This window comes from Oncorhynchus keta, chromosome 31 (assembly GCF_023373465.1).
Source record: "Oncorhynchus keta strain PuntledgeMale-10-30-2019 chromosome 31, Oket_V2, whole genome shotgun sequence".
Classification (NCBI taxonomy): Eukaryota; Metazoa; Chordata; class Actinopteri; order Salmoniformes; family Salmonidae; genus Oncorhynchus; species Oncorhynchus keta.
In genome coordinates this window covers 7,962,178-7,982,023 of record NC_068451.1, presented here as the reverse complement: position 1 = coordinate 7,982,023, position 19,846 = coordinate 7,962,178, and the positions used below count along the sequence as shown (strand labels likewise).

General features: G+C 42.7%; 1 protein-coding gene across 2 annotated transcripts in view; it reads left to right on the top strand.

The window, feature by feature from the left end:
- LOC118364035 (mannosyl-oligosaccharide 1,2-alpha-mannosidase IA-like) overlaps positions 1–19,846 on the top strand; it is a 233,064-nt gene that overhangs the window by 140,171 nt on the left and 73,047 nt on the right. For both annotated transcript variants that reach the window (XM_052489417.1, XM_052489418.1), the window contains exon 4: positions 18,489–18,569. In XM_052489417.1, coding sequence (XP_052345377.1) covers positions 18,489–18,569 — 81 coding nt within the window. The remainder of the gene's footprint in view (positions 1–18,488; positions 18,570–19,846) is intronic.

Below are 19,846 nucleotides of genomic sequence, written 5' to 3'. Positions count from 1 at the left end.
GCGAGGCTACAAAGATATGGTTAAAGTGACTATGCATATATGATGAACAGAGAGTAACAGTAGCGTAAAAGAGGGGTTTGCGGGTGGTGGGTGGGACACAATGCAGATAGCCCGGTTAGCCACTGTGCGGGAGCACTGGTTCATTGGCCCAATTGAGGTAGTATGTACATGAATGTATAGTTAAAGTGACTATGCATATATGATAAACAGAGAGTAGCAGCAGCATAAAAAGAAGAATGGGGGAACACGATGAAAATAGTCCGGGTAGCCATTTGATTACCTGTTCAGGAGTCTTATGGCGTGGGGGTAAAAACTGTTGAGAAGCCTTTTTGTCCTAGACTTAGCACTTCGGTATCGCTTGCCATGCGGTTAGTAGAGAGAACAGTCTATGACTGGGGTGGCTGGGGTCTTTGACCATTTTTAGGGCCTTCCTCTGACACAGCCTGGTGTAGAGGTCCTGGATGGCAGGCAGCTTAGCCCCAGTGATGTACTGGGCCATACGCACTACGCTCTGTAGTGCCTTGAGGTCAGAGGCCGAGCAGTTTCCGTACCAGGCAGTGATGCAACCATGGTGCAGCTGTAGAACCTTTTGAGGATCTCAGGACCCATGCTAAATCTTTTTAGTTTCCTGAGGGGGAATAAGCTTTGTCGTGCCCTCTTCATGACTTTCTTGGTGTGTTTGGACCATTCTAGGTTGTTGTTGATGTGGACACCAAGGAACTTGAAGCTCTCAACCTGCTCCACTACAGCCCCGTCAATGAGAATGGGGACGTGCTCGGTCCTTCTTTTCCTGTAGTCCACAATAATCTCCTTAGTCTTGGTTACGTTGAGGGATAGGTTGCTATTCTGGCGCCACCTGGCCAGGTCTCTGACTTCCTCCCTATAGGCTGTCTCGTCGTTGTCGGTGATCAGGCCTACCACTGTTGTGTCGTCTGCAAACTCAATGATGGTGTTGGAGTCGTGCCTGACCATGCAGTCATGGGTGAACAGGGAGTACAAGGAGGGGACTGAGCATGCACCCCTGGGGATTCTCACGTAAGTGTTCCTTTTGTCCAGGTGGGAAAGGGCAGTGTGGAGTGCAATAGAGATTGCATCATCTGTGGATCTGTTTGGGCGCTAAAGTGCAATTGTAGTGGGTCTAGGGTTTCTGGGATAATGGTGTTGATGTGAGCCATTACCAACCTTTCAAAGCACTTCATGGCTACAGACGTGAGTGCTATGGGTCTGTAGTCATTTTGGCAGGTTACCTTTGTGTTCCTGGGCACAGGGACTATGGTGGTCTGCTTGAAACATGTTGGTATTACAGACTTAATCAGGGAGGTGTTGAAAATGTCAGTGAAGACACCTGCCAGTTTGTCAGCACATGCCCGGACCACACGTCCTCGTAATCCGTCTGGCCCCGCAGCCTTGTGTATGTTGACCTGTTTAAAGGTCTTACTCACGTTGGCTACAGAGAGCGTGATCATGCAGTTGCCTGGAACAGCTGATGCTCTCATGCATGCCTCAGTGTTGCTTGCCTCGAAGCGAGCATAGAAGTGATTTAGCTCGTCTGGTAGGCTCGTGTCCCTGGGCAGCTTGCGGCTGTGCTCTCCTTTGTAGTCTGTAATAGTTTGCAAGCCCTGCCACATAAGACGAGCGTCGGAGCCGGTGTAGTATGATTTAATCTTAGCCCTGTTTTGACGCTTTGCCTGTTTGACGGTTCGTCGCAGGATTTCTTGTAAGCTTTACCCTTAAGCTCAGTGCGAATGTTGCCTGTAATCCATGGCTTCTGGTTGGGGTATGTACTGTGGGGACGACGTCCTCAATGCACTTATTGATGAAGCCAGTGACTGATGTGATTTATTCCTCAATGCCATTGGAAGAATCCCGGAACATGTTCCAGTCTGTGATAGCAAAACAGTCCTGTAGTTTAGCATCTGCTTCATCTGACCACTTTTTTATAGACCGAATCACAGGTGCTTCCTGCTTTAATTTTTGCTTGTAAGCAGGAGTCGGGAGGATAGAGTTGTGGTCAGATTTACTAAATGGATGGCGAGTGAGAGCTTTGTGTGTGGAGTACAGGTGATCCAGAATTTTTTTTCCCTCTGGTTGCACATTTAATATGTTGATGGAAATTTGGTAGAACTGATTTAAGTTTCCCTCCATTAATCTCTCTGGGATATGTGGGAAGCCAGGGAAAATGCAGAGCGCCAAATTCAAATAAATTACTATAAAAATCTAACTTTCATTAAATCACACATGCAAGATAGCAAATTAAAGCTACACTTGTTGTGAATCCAGCCAACATGTCAGATTTCAAAAAAGCTTTTCGGCGAAAGCAAACGATGCTATTATCTGAGGATAGCACCTCCGTAAAAAAAGAGAGAAACCATATTTCAACCCTGCAGGAGCGACACAAAACGCAGAAATAAAAATATAATTTATGCCTTACCTTTGACGAGCTTCTTTTGTTGGCACTCCAATATGTCCCATAAACATCACAAATTGTCCTTTTGTTAGATTAATTCCGTCGATATATATCCAAAATGTAAATTTATTTGGCACGTTTGATCCAGAAAAACACTGGTTCCAACTTGCGCAACGTGACTACAAAATATCTCAAAAGTAACTTTGCCAAAACATTTTAAACTGCTTTTGTAATACAACATTAGGTATTTTATTACGTAAATAATGGATAAAATTGAAGACGGGGATGATCTGTGTTCAATACAGGAGGAAAACAAACTGTAGCATGCTTTCTGGTCACGCGCCTCTAACAGTCCACTTCAAGTGACCCTCGTTCAAGATGGCCATACTTCTTCATTACACAAAGGAATAACCTCAACCAATTTGTAAACTGTTGACATCCAGTGGAAGCATTTTTTGATGTTCCCCGTTGGTAGGATATTCATGATCGTACCTCGTCTAGTTTATTGTCCAATGATTGCACATTGGCGAGTAGTATTGACGGTAACGGCAGCTTTCCCACTCGCCTTTTTCGGTTCCTGACCTGGCATCCGGCTCTTTGTCCTCTTTACCTGCCGGGTGTTTGGAGGATGTCTTGTGCGCCTTGTTTGTTTAAGAAAAAATCTTTGTCTAATCCGAGGTGAGTGACCGCTGTCCTGATATCCAGAAGCTCTTTTTTTGCCATAAGATACATTTGCAGAAACATAATGCCAAAATAAGTTTCAAATAATGCAAAAAAAACCACATAATAATTGGTTGGGCGCCCATTAAAACTGCTGCCATTTCTTCCGCCACCATTTTTAAAACCATATTTGATGAAGTCGGATCATATTTCCTCTTCTTGACCAGGACCCGGTTGTCTGCCTTGTTGTTGACATTGGACGCAGCAATAGATGAAGAGAGCGCTGCACGTTTTAAAAACTTAAATGACAGTTAACTATCTATGATCTGTGTTATGTGATTTGACGTCTCACACTTAAAATAAAACAGTGTTGCAGAATAAAAATGTTATTGGATCTGTGTGTGTGTCAAGAAATCTGTAATTTCATTGGATCAGTGTGTGGGGGGGGGAGAATGTTATTGTATTGATCAGTGAGTGTGTGCAGCGCAAAAACCCTCCGAGTCGGAACATCTAGCCATTTCACCACTGCGGACGCGGGACATGTGTCAAGTCAGCATCAATAAGCGATGCGACGGTATCCATTCAAACTAAAAGTTTCAGTGTGGCGGATACCTTTTCGTAATAATGTCCCACCAATATCCAGCAACTTCGCACAGCCATAGAAGAGGAGTGGGACAACATTCCACAAGTCACAATCAACAGCCTGATCAACTCTACTGTATTGTGCTGCATGAGGCAAAAGGTGGTCACACCAGATACTGACTGGTTTTCTGATCCACGCCCCTACCTTTTTTTTTAAAGGTATCTGTGACCAACAGATGCATATCTGTATTCCCAGTCATGTGAAATCCATAGATTATAGCCTAAGGAATGTATTTCAATTGACTGATTTCCTTATATGAACTAACTCAGTAAAATATTTGAAATTGTTACATGATGCTTTTGTATTTTTGTTCGGTGTAGATGGTTCCTCGGTTTTCAAATTGATCCACTAAAGAGCTTTGAGTGAGCTTTGTGAGTGACAGAAACAGCAGAAGCCATGTTGATTTTCTCCACAAAGTCTAGTGAAGAATACACAGCTACACTTAATACTGTGGGAAATGGAGAGGTGTGAGGGCAGACTCAAAGTTAAGTGTATTTGTCTTTGTGCTGCTGAGTAAATTAATTAAAGGTGGTAGAATGTCTCTCTCCTCTGCTACCTAAACAAAAACAAACTCCCCAAAATCCTGATGCAAATCCTGATGATTTCCTATGAAGACGCAATACTCTGATCAAACACTTTACTCCAGTGACTCAACCAATTAGAAAGACGAGCAACTTCCTCCATCTAACGTTAACTTTGCAAAATTCCACAGGCTGTTTATCGGTTTCGAACATGAAATTAATAGTTGGAGGTGTCAGTGTTGATTAGTGTTTTGGGGGTTTGGTGGTCCCTGGCTGCCATAGATAGTAATTTAGATCCTTCTCTTATAGCCCCATATTAGTTTTCAAGGGGTCGTTTTCTTCGGGTTTCGAGTCCCCTGGTTAGTCTAGTGAATGCTGTGGGTAAAAAGGGGGGATAAATAGTGTTTTACTTGTGCAGGTCTCCAGTCTCAGTCTCTCATCATGGTTGGCTAATAGAAAGTGATTAATGAACTCTTTATCCCCTATTGACAGATCCATCCCCTATTACCCCTGCTTCGAGGCTCTCGCCTTTCAATCCTTCTCTTTTGCCTTTCTCAGCTCTCCGTTTCTCCATCATAGTCATTCCAACATCTCTCGGATTTCATCTCTCAGAGGAAAAGTTGCAGTGAGGTTTGTGATTGTGTTTCAAAGAGAACAGGCCACTGTGATCTATCCAGACAGAGCAGCTGTCTCTTGTGGCTTCAGCTCATCGGGTTTTCACTCTCTTAGATATTCAGAAGGGCAAACAGGGTAACTGTGCATGTGATCACAGACAAGCTATATCCTTATTGTCACGCCCTGGTCGAGGTATTTTGTGTTTCAGATCCGCCAGTCAGCCAGACTCTTCCAGATCCGCCAGACTCTTCCAGATCCGCCAGTCAGCCAGACTCTTCCAGATCCGCCAGTTAGCCAGGATCTACCAGAACCGCCAGCCAGCCAGGATCTGCCGGATTCAGCTACCTGCCTGAGCTTCCTCTCATTGCTGAGCTTCCTCTCTGTGCTGAGCTTCCTCTCGGTGCTGAGCTTCCTCTCGGTGCTGAGCTTCCCCTCAGTCCCGAGCTTCCCCTCAGTCCTGAGCTGCCTCAGTCCCGAGCTGCCCCTCAGTCGCGATCTGCTCCTCAGTCCAGTGGGGTTCTGGGTGAGGACTACTAGGCCATGGTCGGCGGCGAGGGTGGACTATCCAAGGACGAGAGGAGGAGGGACTAAGAGGGTGAATGAGTGGGGTCCATGTCCCGCGCTGGAGCCGCCACCATGGACAGACGCCCACCCGGACCCTCCCTATTGTTTTGAGGTGCGTCCGGGAGTCCGCACCTTAGGTATTTTGTGTTTATCTTCGTTTATTTGGTCAGGCCAGGGTGTGGCATGGGGTTTTTGTATGTGGTGTGTTGGTATTGGGATTGTAGCTTAGTGGGGTGTTCTAGTTAAGTCTATGGCTGTCTGAAGTGGTTCTCAATCAGAGGCAGGTGTTTATCGTTGTCTCTGATTGGGAACCATATTTAAGCAGCCATATTCTGCATGTGTTTCGTGGGTGATTGTCCTTAGTGTCCTTGTTCTTGTCTTTGTGTTTGCACCAGATAGGGCTGTTTCGGTTTTCACATTTCATTATTTTGTAGTATCATCATGTATAGTTTTTTCCTTCATTAAAATATCATGAATCATCATCACTCTGCATTTTGGTCCGACTCTCCTTCACCACAAGAAAGCCATTACACTTATCCTATTTTTGTGACATTTCAGTATGCGTATTCCTTCATACGTCGGTGGAATAGGCCTATAATCGACACTAATATTTCTAAGCCAATGACAGAGATGAGTCTCTCCCTCAAGGTCTACCTAGAATAGGAAAGGTTCCCAACCACCTACAACCTAACCATTAATTAACATGGTAATTCAAGTTTCACTAGAAAACACCAGTGCTCTTAACAAAGACCATCAACTGACTGGATAATTAGCACATCCAGGCCCTTCAGTGTTAGAGAGTCTCTCGTGGGAGTCGTTTGGAGAGGGCTGGGGGGAACGAGCTTTGTTTATCTCTTGTGTAGCGTGTTGCTTTTCCCTGCCTGGAGGGAGCGCAGATGCTTGCATATCAAAGAGTCTGTAAACAGGCCAGAAGCACAGGGGCAAAACTGAGAGGCAAGAGAGGGGAGCCTTGCAATGTTCCCTCAGGCTGTTGTCACATTGAAAGGTCAAGCGAGTGACGTGTGATGTGTGAGAACACTTAATGTGCTCCCTGATTTGGCCAAGAGATGAATGTGTAACGGGACCAGGCAAAGCACTTCAGGGACTTGGTTGGTTGCCCTAAACACACCAGGTTAGATGTGTTACTGTGTTTTTGCTAATGGTTCTTCTACAGTACCAGTCTAAATGTTGGACTCGCCTACTCATTCAAGGGTTTTTCATTATTTTTTACTATTTACTACATTGTAGAATAATAGTGAAGACATCAAAACTATGAAATAACACATATGTAATCATGTAGTAACCAAAAAAAGTGTTAAACAAATCTAAATATATTTTAGATTTTAGATTCTTTAGATTCACTCGTTGGTGACACTGTCAGTGATTTGTTTAGTATTCAAGGCACACTTAACCAGCATGGCTACCACAGCATTCTGCAGTGATATGCCATCCCATTAGGATTGCTCTTAGTGGGACAATCATTTGTTTTTCAACAGGACAATGACCCAACACACCTCCAGGCTGTGTAAGGGCTACTTTAACAAGATGGAGAGTGATGTAGTGCTGCATCAGATGATCTGGCCTCCACAATCACTCGACCTCAACCCAATTGAGATGGTGTGGGATGAGTTGCACCGCAGAGTTAAGGAAAATCAGCCAACAAGTGCTCAGCATATGTGGGAACTCCTTCAAGACTGTTGGAAATGCATTACAGGTGAAGCTGGTTGAGAGAATGCCAAGAGTGTGCATCAAGGCAAGGGGTGGCTACTTTGAAGAATCTCAAATATAAAATACATTTTGATTTGTTTAACACGTTTTTGGTTGCTACATGATTCCATGTGTGATATTTCATAGTTGTGATGTCTTCACTATTATTCTACGGTGTAGAAAATAGTCAAATAAAGAAAAAACCTTGCATGAGTAGGTGTGTCCCAACTTTTGACTGGTACTGTACGTGTGTCTCTATTAAGATGGAAAGGGGGTATCTATTATGAATTGAAACCCGCAGTGCACCATTCTTACTTGCGTTATATCATTCACAATGTCCCCAGAGGTCAGTTTACGAGAAGGTTAATGAAATACAGTCATGCAGAAAAGATCAAAAGAACATAATCTGATTATCTGACCGGAAAAGCAGTCATTGATTTCTTCAACGGTAGTTGACAAATATTTAAACTTTTGTTAGAAAATACCAAAAATGTTGGCAATTGCTGTGTGGCCGATGATGGAATATAGCTGTTCTATTCAACTTCAGAGGAATCTTCGAACCTCAGGCCTAAAGTGTGCAGTGAAGTTTGTATAACTGGCCTGAAACTTTCATCTGAAAATAGAGTGACCGTCAGCCGAGAGAGCAGGGATTCACTTTATCAAACCCCCAGAAATTCGCCTGATTTATTACATACTGATTGACATATTGCAGTGCCCTTATTGAACCCCTATTCACAAACAAAACTATGCCTTAATTGTGAGAAATTCCATGTTACTTCAATTAAAAAAGCTTCGGTATGAGATGACTCAGTTCACCAGTGGACATTTGCATAATGCGTGTCTGGCAATCAGTAAGTGCCTAGATATGATAAAACAGCTCATATGCAGATTAATAATGTGTATCTTATAAAGTAATATGTGATCATTCCATGGTATGCTTTGATAAACCTTTTTGAGCTTTTTATTCGTAACAATGCTGGGTAACAGATCAAAATGTTTCTTGTCTCTTTGTCATCTCCCCGAGCAATCGCATACTTGTACCCTACACTTACTCTGCCAGAACATGAATTGTTGCTCCAAAGACAAGCAGGTTGTATTCGTTCATCTGCAACTCCTGGCTGTTCTAAACTGGAAGACCACCCTTGGGTACAAACTTGTTTTTCCTCCCTTGTTTATCAGTTGGTTTAAGTAGGTTGGCGTTTGCTCTCTGATTTCTGGAAGCTCACTGTGCAAACTTAGTAGACCTTGCAGCTGTCTAGGCTCTAGGAGCAGATCTGGATCAGGCTCTTGTTGTTTACCTCAGTAGGCCTGGTGGCTGACCTGATCTGGCCTCATGTCCACTGTAAACGTGGCTCCACAGGGCTCCAGTCATTAGGGCTACTGAAACCTGAGGGCATGTATCATATGAGGGGCTGCTTGACTGAAGATGCCATGCCCCAGCCATGAGGTCAAGACATCCTGCTGACATCCTATCTCTGCTGGAGGAAAACAATGTGTGGGTGGTTTATTACAGATACTATGTCCTGTTATTTACTGTAACACCAGTGACATTTGAATTCCCTCTCTAGCCTTAGCTCTTGACGTAGGTAGGCAGAGGTTGGCACTGTCTCAATGCCATTAGGTTGGTGATCAGATATTCATTGTGATGGATGGCAAACAATGTTTTCCATTGTATACTCTGCACAGATGTGTTTATGGGATTTTCATCTGAACATCAGATTAGAGGAATGATAAGATTTGAATCCCAAGCACAGAATGGTATTTCTGCATTTCAGCTAGCATAGTGACAGGGCTTGGGAATCCATTTAGAGATTTGTATGAAAACATTGATCTGATGTACCATTGGCAAACACACACACAGGGAAAAAAATGGACTGAACAAGGAGGGAGAGATGGAATGAGAGACAGAGAGAGAGTGGGGGGGTGTCCCATGAGAGACCTGCATTATGAGAGCGTTCTCCCTGCCTGTGAACTCCTGGAGACACATGTCTGCTGTCGTGTTCATGTTTGTGTGTGTATTTGTGTCTGAGTGCCTTTGTGTGTACACTCAGAGAGAACAGCTTTGAGGTGCATTCGCCAAACCTTCTTTTCTCAATAACTCCCCCCTCTCCGACGCCTTCTACTCCCCAGATAATGGGAGAGATGGAGGGATTGTGAGTGATAGAGGAGGACGATGGGCTGTAATTCAGCGTTATCACCCTAGTGACATTAATGTATTACTAGCCAGTCTCTTATTTTTCTTTAATGTATTCAGTGAAGATGTGGTACAAGATGTGGTACCAGACATTGTCATGGGGGTGTATATATTGGTGTGTGTCTGATTGTGCTGAGAGAGAGAGAGAGAGAGAGAGAGAGTTTTCTGTACCTTCCCTGATGATTTCAGAAATCTGAACTTTCATAGAGTATGTAATGTATTGGCCTGTAAGACATTAGTGATTTGTCATGGCGCCTTCTTTATTGCCCCCTCAATCATGGAGAGAACGGAATTCTGGTAGCAGAGTGGTTGTGTTGCATTGAAAACAAAGTACCTGATCTATCACATCTACTCCACCGCTAACAGTCTCGTGGCAGGCAGTATTTACATAAAAGATAAAACACATCTAGACTAAACAGGAAGGTCATGAACTCTTGACCTGGGTTGTTTTGATGACTAGAGAAAAAGTTCAAAGTGTCCTCCCACCCGTAACAACCCACAACCTTTTTGATATGTTGTGTTTTTGTTGTGTCTCAGCTCCAGTTCAAAAAGCTGCCCTCCACTGATGCCTATTAGAATAATGCACTACTGGGAACATAGCCTACTAATAATGATGGCCCACATACTCTGTTTCTATCTCCATTAACTCCGTTCGAGAAGCCTGTTTTAGCAGCCGTTATATAACAATTTCAATGATAATACAGTAAATGCGCAAAGGTGCTTGAATTAAATTAAGTTACCTCATGCTTTGCTCAGACTCTATAGGTCACTAAACCAATCTATCTCAATGTCAGCTAACTAATCAGCAAATTAGTAATGTCATCTACTAATCTTTGAATTTATGACGATGCCACGACTGTCACAACATGTAAAGGCCCGACATGACTTACTGTAAGGGTCCCTTTTTAGTGGTGAAACATTTGCCTTAGCTCCCCTTCCCCAGGCCGTGTTGGTTAGCATGGTCCAGAGTAGAGGTCGACTGATTCATCGGAATGGCCGATGAATTAGGGCCAATTTCAAGTTTTCATAACAATCTGAAATCGGTATTTTTGGGCGCTAATTTCCGATTTAAATTTTTTAATTTCGTATTTCACTGAAATAATAAATGTTTTGTTTTCAAAATTATAGTTTCCGGATTCGACCATATTAATGACCAAAGGATCGTATTTGTGTGTGTTATTTTGTTATAATTAAGTCTGATTTGATAGAGCAGTCTGACTGAGCAGCAGCAGGCTCATAATCATTCATTCAAACCGCACTTTTGTGCGTTTTGCCAGCAGCTATTCACAAGCACAGCGCTGTTTATGACTTCAAGCCTATCAGCCTAATGGCTGGTGTAACCAATGTGAAATGGCTAACTAGTTAGCTGGGTGTGCGCTAATAGCGTTTCAAACGTCAATGGCTCTGACACTTGGAGTATTTTTTCCCCTTGCGCTGCAAGGGCCGCGGCTTTTGTGGAGCGATGGGTAACGCTGCTTCGAGTGTGGCTGTGTGCGATGTGTTCCTGGTTCGAGGCTCGGGTAGGGGCGAGGAGAGGGACAGAAGCTATACTGTTACACTGGCAATACTATAGTGCCTATAAGAACATCCAATAGTCAAAGGTATATGAAATACAAATGGTATAGAGAGAAATAGTCCTATAAATACTATATTAACTACAACCTAAAACCTCTTACCTAGGAATATTGAAGTCTCATGTTAAAAGGAACCACCAACTTTCATATGTTCTCATGTTCTGAGCAAGGAACTGAAATGTTAGCTTTTTTACATGGCACATATTGCACTTTTACTTTCTTCTCCAACACTTTGTTTTTGCATTATTTAAACCAAATTGAACATGTTTCATTGTTTATTTGAGGCTAAATTGATTTTATTGATGTATTATATTAAGTTAAAATAAGTGTTCATTCAGTATTGTTGTAATTGTCATTATTACAAAAACATTGAAAAAAACGGCCGATTAATCGGTACCGGTTTTTTTTGTCCTCCAATAATCGGTATCGGCGTTGAAAGATCATAATCGGTCGACCTCTAGTCCAGAGGTTAGTCATTAAAGCTCCGGTGTCTAGGACAGCCTAATTATGGGCATGATGCTAAACAAGCCCGTAATTACCGTACATTTTCAAAAACAGCCCTGGCTTTACATCCTGTTGGTGACAGGAAAGGAAGGAGTTCTGAGGAACTGTTCAGAGCAACGGTATTAGCAGAATTACAGCTCCCATTGTGTGGATGAAAGAGTACCTGAGTGGCACCACCTAATTGGTCCCTTTCATAATCAAACCTTGCTAATTAGTGAAGTTGAGTTAAATCACAGCTCTGTTGGTCTAACACCAACTTTGATTTAGGTGTGATCTACTCCCCGATTGCTTATTTAAATACTAGCTTGTCTGTTCAGCTTCCCACAAAACTCTGAATCTATTTGCTTGGTTTCCGAGTGCTGATTTTTCCACCGGTTTGAATCCTAGAGTCTGGACGTGCAGTTTGTTGTGTACCCAATGGCTCTGATAGCGCCGGATTAGGATTAAATCATACCATTAATGTTATATATGTGCCTGAGCAGTCCATTGCAGGCCTCGATAACAGTCTCATTTGCCCCCCTGGCACACGAAAGCACAGCGGAAGTGCCAATCAGGCTTATGTCCCAGTCTAATCTTGGCAGAGCGAGTGATCAAAATCTGTGCCATGCTTTGTTGAATGCTCACCAACCGAAAAGCAAGCATCAAACACAGACAACAACAGTGTACACTGTACACTGAAGCAGAACAGCAACAAGGCACAACAGCAATGTATTTTTTTCCTAACCTCCTTTTACGCATGTTGGCACAGCTGTGGGAGATAGCACAATGTCTTTTATGCCAATCTGGTAGCATTGACAACACACACACAGCACTTACACTACCGTTCAAAAGTTTGGGGTCACTTAGAAATGTCCTTGTTTTTGAAAGAAAAACACATTAAAATAACATAAAATTGATCAGCAGTACAGTATAGATAGACATGGTTAATGTTGTAAATGACTATTGTAGCTGGAAACGGACGATTTTTTAAAAATGGAATATCTACATAGACGTACAGAGGCTCCTTATCAGCAACCATCACTCCTGTGTTCCAATGGCACAGAGAATGGCACAGAGAAACAGACGCCTCACAAGTTCTCAACTGGCAGCTTCATTAAATAGTACCCGCAAAACACCAGTCTCAACATCAACAGTGAAGAGGCGACACCGGGATGCTGGTCTTCTATGCCGAGTGGCAAAGAAAAAGCAAAATCTGACTGGCCCAATAAAAAAAAGATTAAGATGGGCAAAATAACACAGACACTGGGTTACCTCTCTACTGTTGATGGTATTTTGCAGGTACTATTCAATGAAGCTGCAAGAAAATGTCTAAGTGACCCCAAACTTGGATCCATGTTCTGTTGTGTAGCTACATTATTGGTCGGCTGCTTTATGAAATAACCCAATTGCGTTTGGAATGTGCAGCGAGGGACAAAGAGTCAGACCTACTCGACATGACCATATAAAACCAATCCGAGATTAGGGCTGTTGCGGTGAGTTTTACCGCCACACCAGCAGTCATGAGTCATGACCACAGTAAAATCCTATGGGACCATTGAGTCACGGTAATCTCCATTTATGCACTGTGGACATGCTTTGGTAAGTAGTATCCAACTGGCTAATGACCATCAGGTCCTAATGACCTGGTACTCAGGGCTCTGTTGAACCTTTAACCACTCTGATATCCATGCAAATGCCATCGAATCACATCAAACACTTTCCATCAAAACAGTTTGTTGTTTTAAAACTCACCTCACTGTGATTGATCCATTTGAAGGAAGAAGTTCAACAGCAGTTTGAAACTGAATGGAAAACATGGCCATTGTGGATGTTGTTTCAAAGCCGAACACAACAAATGGACAGTGCTTTCTAAAGTGATGATTCATTCAAAACACAAACAAAAAATGTAATTAAAGTAATGATTGTGCCGTTATACAATACATAGCCTACCACATATTACGCTTGGCAGATAAACATTTTTTTTAAACTATATCTTTGGTGTTTAATTGGTCTACCCTAAATTTAACTAATTCAAAGTTAGCCTACGAATGTGTATTTGATTTTAAATAGCCAAGTAATCGGGCATTTTTTATATTAATAGACTGACACATTACCTTCAGCTACAGAATATCTTGCCACTGTGCGTTTCCATCTCCTCCTGTCTCTCCTTCATTCCTCTCTCCAGGTGCAGAGAGAGGGGCTGTCAACAGTTACTATCAATGTTCCGGAACAGATTTCACTTGGTTTCCCAAATTAAGCACTGGGTAGCTGCAGGAACAGGGTTGGAGAGCTCATGGCATACAGAGTTTCTGCTGAATATCACCTGTCACACCGAGACATAACCAGAGTAGCCTACCCGACATGACATGAGTGAAAACTCCGGCAGGAAAGTGTGCCTCCATTCGCTATTTGAGTGAATACGGATTACATATATATATTTTTAAATCTTGCCTCTGTTCCTGCCTAATTGATAATGAGCAGTTCTACATCGAAACTAATTTGACATATTAGTAAAGACAAGATTAAATTGAGAATAGTCTGATGGGTGAAAATATGATCACTTCATAAGAAAACAGTGAGTGCTGCCTGAGGCTAGGAACTTTCTCAAATCGTCAATAGCCTATAGTCGCATCATGCATCCCATGTAAACAGCCAAAAAAGAAACAGCCCTTTTTCAGGACCCTGTCTTTCAAAGATAATTCGTAATAATACAAATAACTTCACAGATCTTCATTGTAAAGGGTTTAAACACTCTTTCCAATGTTTGTTCAATGAACCATAAACAATTAATGAACTTGCACCTGTGGAACAGTCGTTAAGACACTAGCAGCTTACAGAAGGTAGGCGAATAAGGTCACAGTTATGAAAACTTAGGACACTAAAGAGGCCTTTCTATTGACTCTGAAAAACACCAAAAGAAAGATGCCCAGGGCCCCTGCTCATCTGCGTGAATGTGTATTAGGCATGCTGCAAGGAGGCATGAGGACTGCAGATGTGGCCAGGGCAATAAATTGCTATATCCGTACTGTGAGACACCTAAGACAGCGCTACATGGAGACAGGACAGACAGCTGATCATCCTCGCAGTGGCAGACCGCGTGTAACAACATCTGTACAGAATCGGTACATCCGAACATCACACCTGCGGGACAGGTACAGGATGGCAACAACTACTGCCCGAGTTACACCAGGAACGCACAATCCCTCCATCAGTGCTCAGACTGTCCACAATAGGCTGAGAGAGGCTGGACTGAGGGCTTGTAGGCCTGTTGTAAGGCAGGTTCTCACCAGACATCACCGGCAACAATGTCACCTATGGGCACAAACCCACCGTCGCTGGACCAGACAGGACTGGCAAATAGTGCTCTTCACTGACGAGTCGCGGTTTTGTCTCACCAGGGGTGATGGATGGATTTGTGTTTATCGTCAAAGGAATGAGCGTTACACCGAGGCCTGTACTCTGGAGCGGGATCAATTTGGAGGTGGAGGGTCCGTCATGGTCTGGGGCAGTGTGTCACAGCATCATCGGACTCAGCTTGTTGTCATTGCAGGCAATCTCAATGCTGTGTGTCACAGGCAAGACATTCTCCTCCCTCATGTGGTACCCTTCCTGCAGGCTCATCCTGACATGACCCTGCAGCATGACAATGACCCTAGCCATACTGCTCGTTCTGTGCGTGATTTCCTGCAAGACAGGAATGTCAGTGTTCTGCCAAGGCCAGCGAAGAGTCCGGATCTCAATCCCATTGAGCATGTCTGGGACCTGTTGGATCGGAGGGTGAAGGCTAGGGCCATTCCCCCCAGAAATGTCCGGGAATTTGCAGGTTCCTTGGTGGAAGAGTGGGGTAACATCTCACAGCAAGAACTGGCAAATCTGGTGCATTCCATGAGGAGGAGATGCACTGCAGTACTTAATGCAGCTGGTGGCCACACCAGATACTGACTGTTACTTTTTATTTTGATGCCCCCTTTGTTGACACATTATTCCATTCTTATTAGTCACATGTCTGTGGAACTTGTTCAGTTTATGTCTCAGTTGTTGAATCTTGTTATGTTCATAGAAATACTTACACATGTTAAGTTTGCTGAAAATAAACGCAGTTGACAGTGAGAGGACGTTTCTTTTTTTGCTGAGTTTATCTTTTGATTTCTAAGGCATTCTAAGGTTTGTATCATTCACAACTAAAGTTGCCAAATCACTCTAGATCTAGAGTATACTGCAGGTCCTGTTTCATGTAACTACTTTTATGCTCAACATAGCCACTTCGTTACAGTGTGTGCAATCTTGCTCCGTAATGGGAAAAATATCCTTTCTATTTAATTCAGCTAAGTTCAGCTATTATATTCTTCTTACTATGAATTCATGCAACCTAATCATATAATATAAAATAATGTCACTGGGCTTATAAGCATATCTGGTCTGCTAAATTAACAAGCCTACTGCCTATGGCATGGCACATAGCCAGATAACATACAGTTCTGTTCTTCTGAAATCAATGTTCTTCATATCATAATGTTTCTATTGACCTGCTTAAAATAAATCATGCATGTATTGTGATGGTGTATATTCAGTTGATTTATTAGACGTTTTAAAAATGTAGATATTATAAAGGCGCGCCCCTCAGCGGCTTGTATGTGTGGCGGCCTGGAGATGCCAAACGGGTTTATTTTGATTAACGATCAATTACCGTGAGACCGGCGGTCTTTTGCATGACATTAACCGATCCCAGACGAATCATTTATTTGAATAGTGCATCTCCTTCTATATACAGTATGTACAGTACTGGAGGTGGGGGTGCTCTTACAATAGAGCGAGGATCACAAGCAGAAAGGTCTTCTGGGTGGCAGAAACCGCAGTTAGAGCTGGCGTGTTAACTCTGACAGCCCTGTGTTGTCGTCTAATTAGACGCACTGCTGAGCAGAGGGAGGAGAGAAAGGCAGGGAATGATAAACAACAGGCTTGGCTTTATTCCTTCTTTCACCTGAGTTTATTTTCCACTCTGCACAGCACTGGAAAAGTGGAGCAATTAGATATGCACACATTGCTTTTTATTTATTCCCGTGAAAAGCCTTCTGGGGAGACTTTGGATTTATTTGTTTTTTATTGTTTCTCCCATGACAATACTGTATGTGTGTGATGCTGAGATTTAATCATTTTCAGTGGAAGTGGTTACCGTGGGTTTTAGCGTTGAGCTTCCCCAAGGCGATCTGCTTTGTTTGCAGTGGAGAGTGTGTGGTCTTGGAACGCAGATGCAAGACCTAATAATTCCCTGTGATGCAAATGAACAGTGTTATATTGGGAAATATATGACTGGAAAACATCTGGCAGAACAAATAGCAAATTAAGCACAAAAATGGGTTTTAATGAAATGTTTTTGAAAGTGTTGTATAATAGAATTTTGTTATCAATGGACCCAATCAGCATCGAAGCCTCTGGAATAAGCCACTCATACTAAATGAACTTTCATGAGACATTTGAAGAGTTGCTTGTATTTGGTAGCATGAGCCAGATCAGTTGAACCGTAGTCACCGTTACATTCCCCTCATTGTACCTTATGGCTGTCCTTGCCAAAGTGCCACCATCACTGGTGACAAATTAATAAGGTCTGTCCCTAATCACCACCATTTTAGGTCCATTATAGAGCGGCCACTCCTCTACGGGTTGGTAAGACGCCTCTGCTGGGTCACCATGGCAGAGGATTGGCAGTTTGTCTTACAGTATTTAACTGGTTAAACTGTCTTGAAAGAAAAGTGGCCAACTTCTCAGTCGCAAATTAGCCCGGTAGTCATTACCTGATAATTACAAAGTGTAAGACTAGAATTGAACAACTTTGTAGAATGTCAAACTGTAACACTCATCGCTTGAAAACGTTTTAAAAGTACATGACTTTACTTTGTGAGTTTCTCATACAGGGTGTACAAATGTATAGTGGAAAACGATAGAGTTGGGAGGATGCCAGAGAAAGTCGCTCCACATCTTTACTCAGGTTCCAGATTGGATGTAATTACCCTCTCCAGTAGCACCCAATTACACTTTCCTTATCGTGGCTTCTTGAGATGGCAATTTCCTTCTTGAGGGTTCTCCAAGTCAATAAGCACCATTGTCACCTCAACCTCGGGCGAGAATGAGTGTCTGTAATTATGGTGACATACCGCCATCTCATTCAGGGACACGTGTTAGTGCTTAACACCTCTTAACTTAATTCCCATAACATATGGAGCAGTGCGCCGATAAACGCTGTCTGACGTTGGCGAACAGCAAATCGCTCCAGGAGCTATAATAATAGATTTGACAGAGCACTAATTGCACTCTGAGATGGTGTATTCCGACAGCTTAATCTTAACCCAGTTGCACCATCCTGTCCTGGATAGTTGTGTTGAACCAGACATAACAGGAGATGGAAAAGGAAATCCTAGCACCGTTTCGCCACTTTCAAATCCTGGAACTCACAACAAAGAGAATAGGAAAGACGGCGATGAGAAAACAGGAAAAAGAGTTAAGAGTGGGGAGTCGTCAATGAACTAGACGGTGTATATTTTCTAAGGCTGCCAGAGGAGAATCGACAGTCTCCCCGTGGTTCGAAACATCCTCAGACATGAGAGTGAGTAGAATGCAGCGAACATTATCGCAAGCCTTTGACTCTCTTCCCTGGCTTTATTGAAATATTCCTTTCTAGAGTCTTTATTTAACGTATATAAATGGATCTTATAGGGCTATGGATGGGAAGCATTACTATAGTTCTAAGATGGTACGAGCCTACTCTCTAGCTAACTGCTACTGTTTAACACTATGCATAACTCCACTGTTTTCAATGGGCAACACGTCGGCCATTCCTTTGTATCACGGTGAAGAGATCTTCACATATGGATTTCTGACGTGTTTCTTTGGCTCAAAAGCGCAAACATCAAAATGTCATTCATTGTTATTGCTCAATTAAATATTTAGGTTGATTAATTATTGATTATGTTTTTAAACTCTATATCGTCACACGGCTGATTGGTTGGTGTTGCCATGCGACTGTTGATAGAAATACGAGTGATTTTGACTAGTCATTTATGAGATTGGGCTGTGGCCTGAACGGGGGAATTCCAACTCTGATACCGTGTGATCTCTCTTACAGAACGGCGAGGCTTCTCTCTTCGAGGTGAATATCCGTTACGTCGGTGGGCTGCTCTCTGCGTACTACCTGACGGGAGAGGAGGTAAGATTCATCAATGTCTATTATTCCCCTCCATCCAGGAGCAACATGTCTCTTCCTTTATTATTGAGATTTGACCCTGCGGTTTGAATGATGAAGAAGTTGTGTGGAATAATGTTGCAAAGTCATAAAACACACACACACACACACACACACACACACACACACACACACACACACACACACACACACACACACACACACACACACACACACACACACACACACACACACACACTTCTCATCACATAGACTCAGTGTATAAAACATTACTCAGCTCACAACTCCCACATGCCCTTTTCCCAGCATGACCACATGACTGTCACAGACATACAGTGCAGGCACACATCTGCACTCACCCACATGTGATCCTCTGCATTACCAATCTATTATTACCAATGTAATATGAACCGAGTGGAGGTCAAGCATGGTACATGACATGATGTTCTAGGCTGCTCAGATGAAGTGGGGACAATCCATGCGGATGCCAAATTAATGGAAAACAAATCCAGTGACATATGAGTCGGCTTTAATGGACATTGATTTGGAGGCTGAGTGAGTCAGGGAGAGAAAGCACAACATTTCTCTTCGACGGAATGTTCATGAAATATGAATATATGTGGAAAAAAACAGCGTGTAAAATCAATATTGTCAAATTATATCACCATACAGCCCACATAGCACTAAGCTCAGTTTTGATTTTTGATGTGGATGCCTGTTGCTTAAGCTTAAATTCATGCACACACAACTGTCATCATTGGTTATACCCATTGCAATTATTAATGGTTTTACTTCTTATAGTAAATTGCTCTTTGAAAGGGCATGCAGTGTAAATGTTCAAATTAATCAAAAGTTGGCAAACAGATTGTCTGTTTGCCTAGGAAGCTTTCCTCATATCTTCCTTCATTTCTCTCTCGTGTTTTTGCGATGAGGATAGAATCTGATTAGACGTTGTCAAATGCACTTTAACTTCACCTTGTGAAATGCAAATGTGATCAGATGAGTAAAATTGCTATAGGCAGCCCTTACATCCAGCCCTTAAATCCCTTCCCATAGTCTGTCACTCCTCAAGCTACATTAGAGATCACACTGGCATCTGTGTTTGTTTTCTGTGCCATTTCTCGCTGCAGTAAGTTCATATTAGGACATACTGTACAAGGTAACTGCCAATCAGTATAGGCTCCTCAGAGGAGGACGGGGAGGACCATCCTTCTCAGTGATTTTCAGATGTTACATTTTTTTTTCATTTTTAGATAAAACAACACTAAACATAATCACTA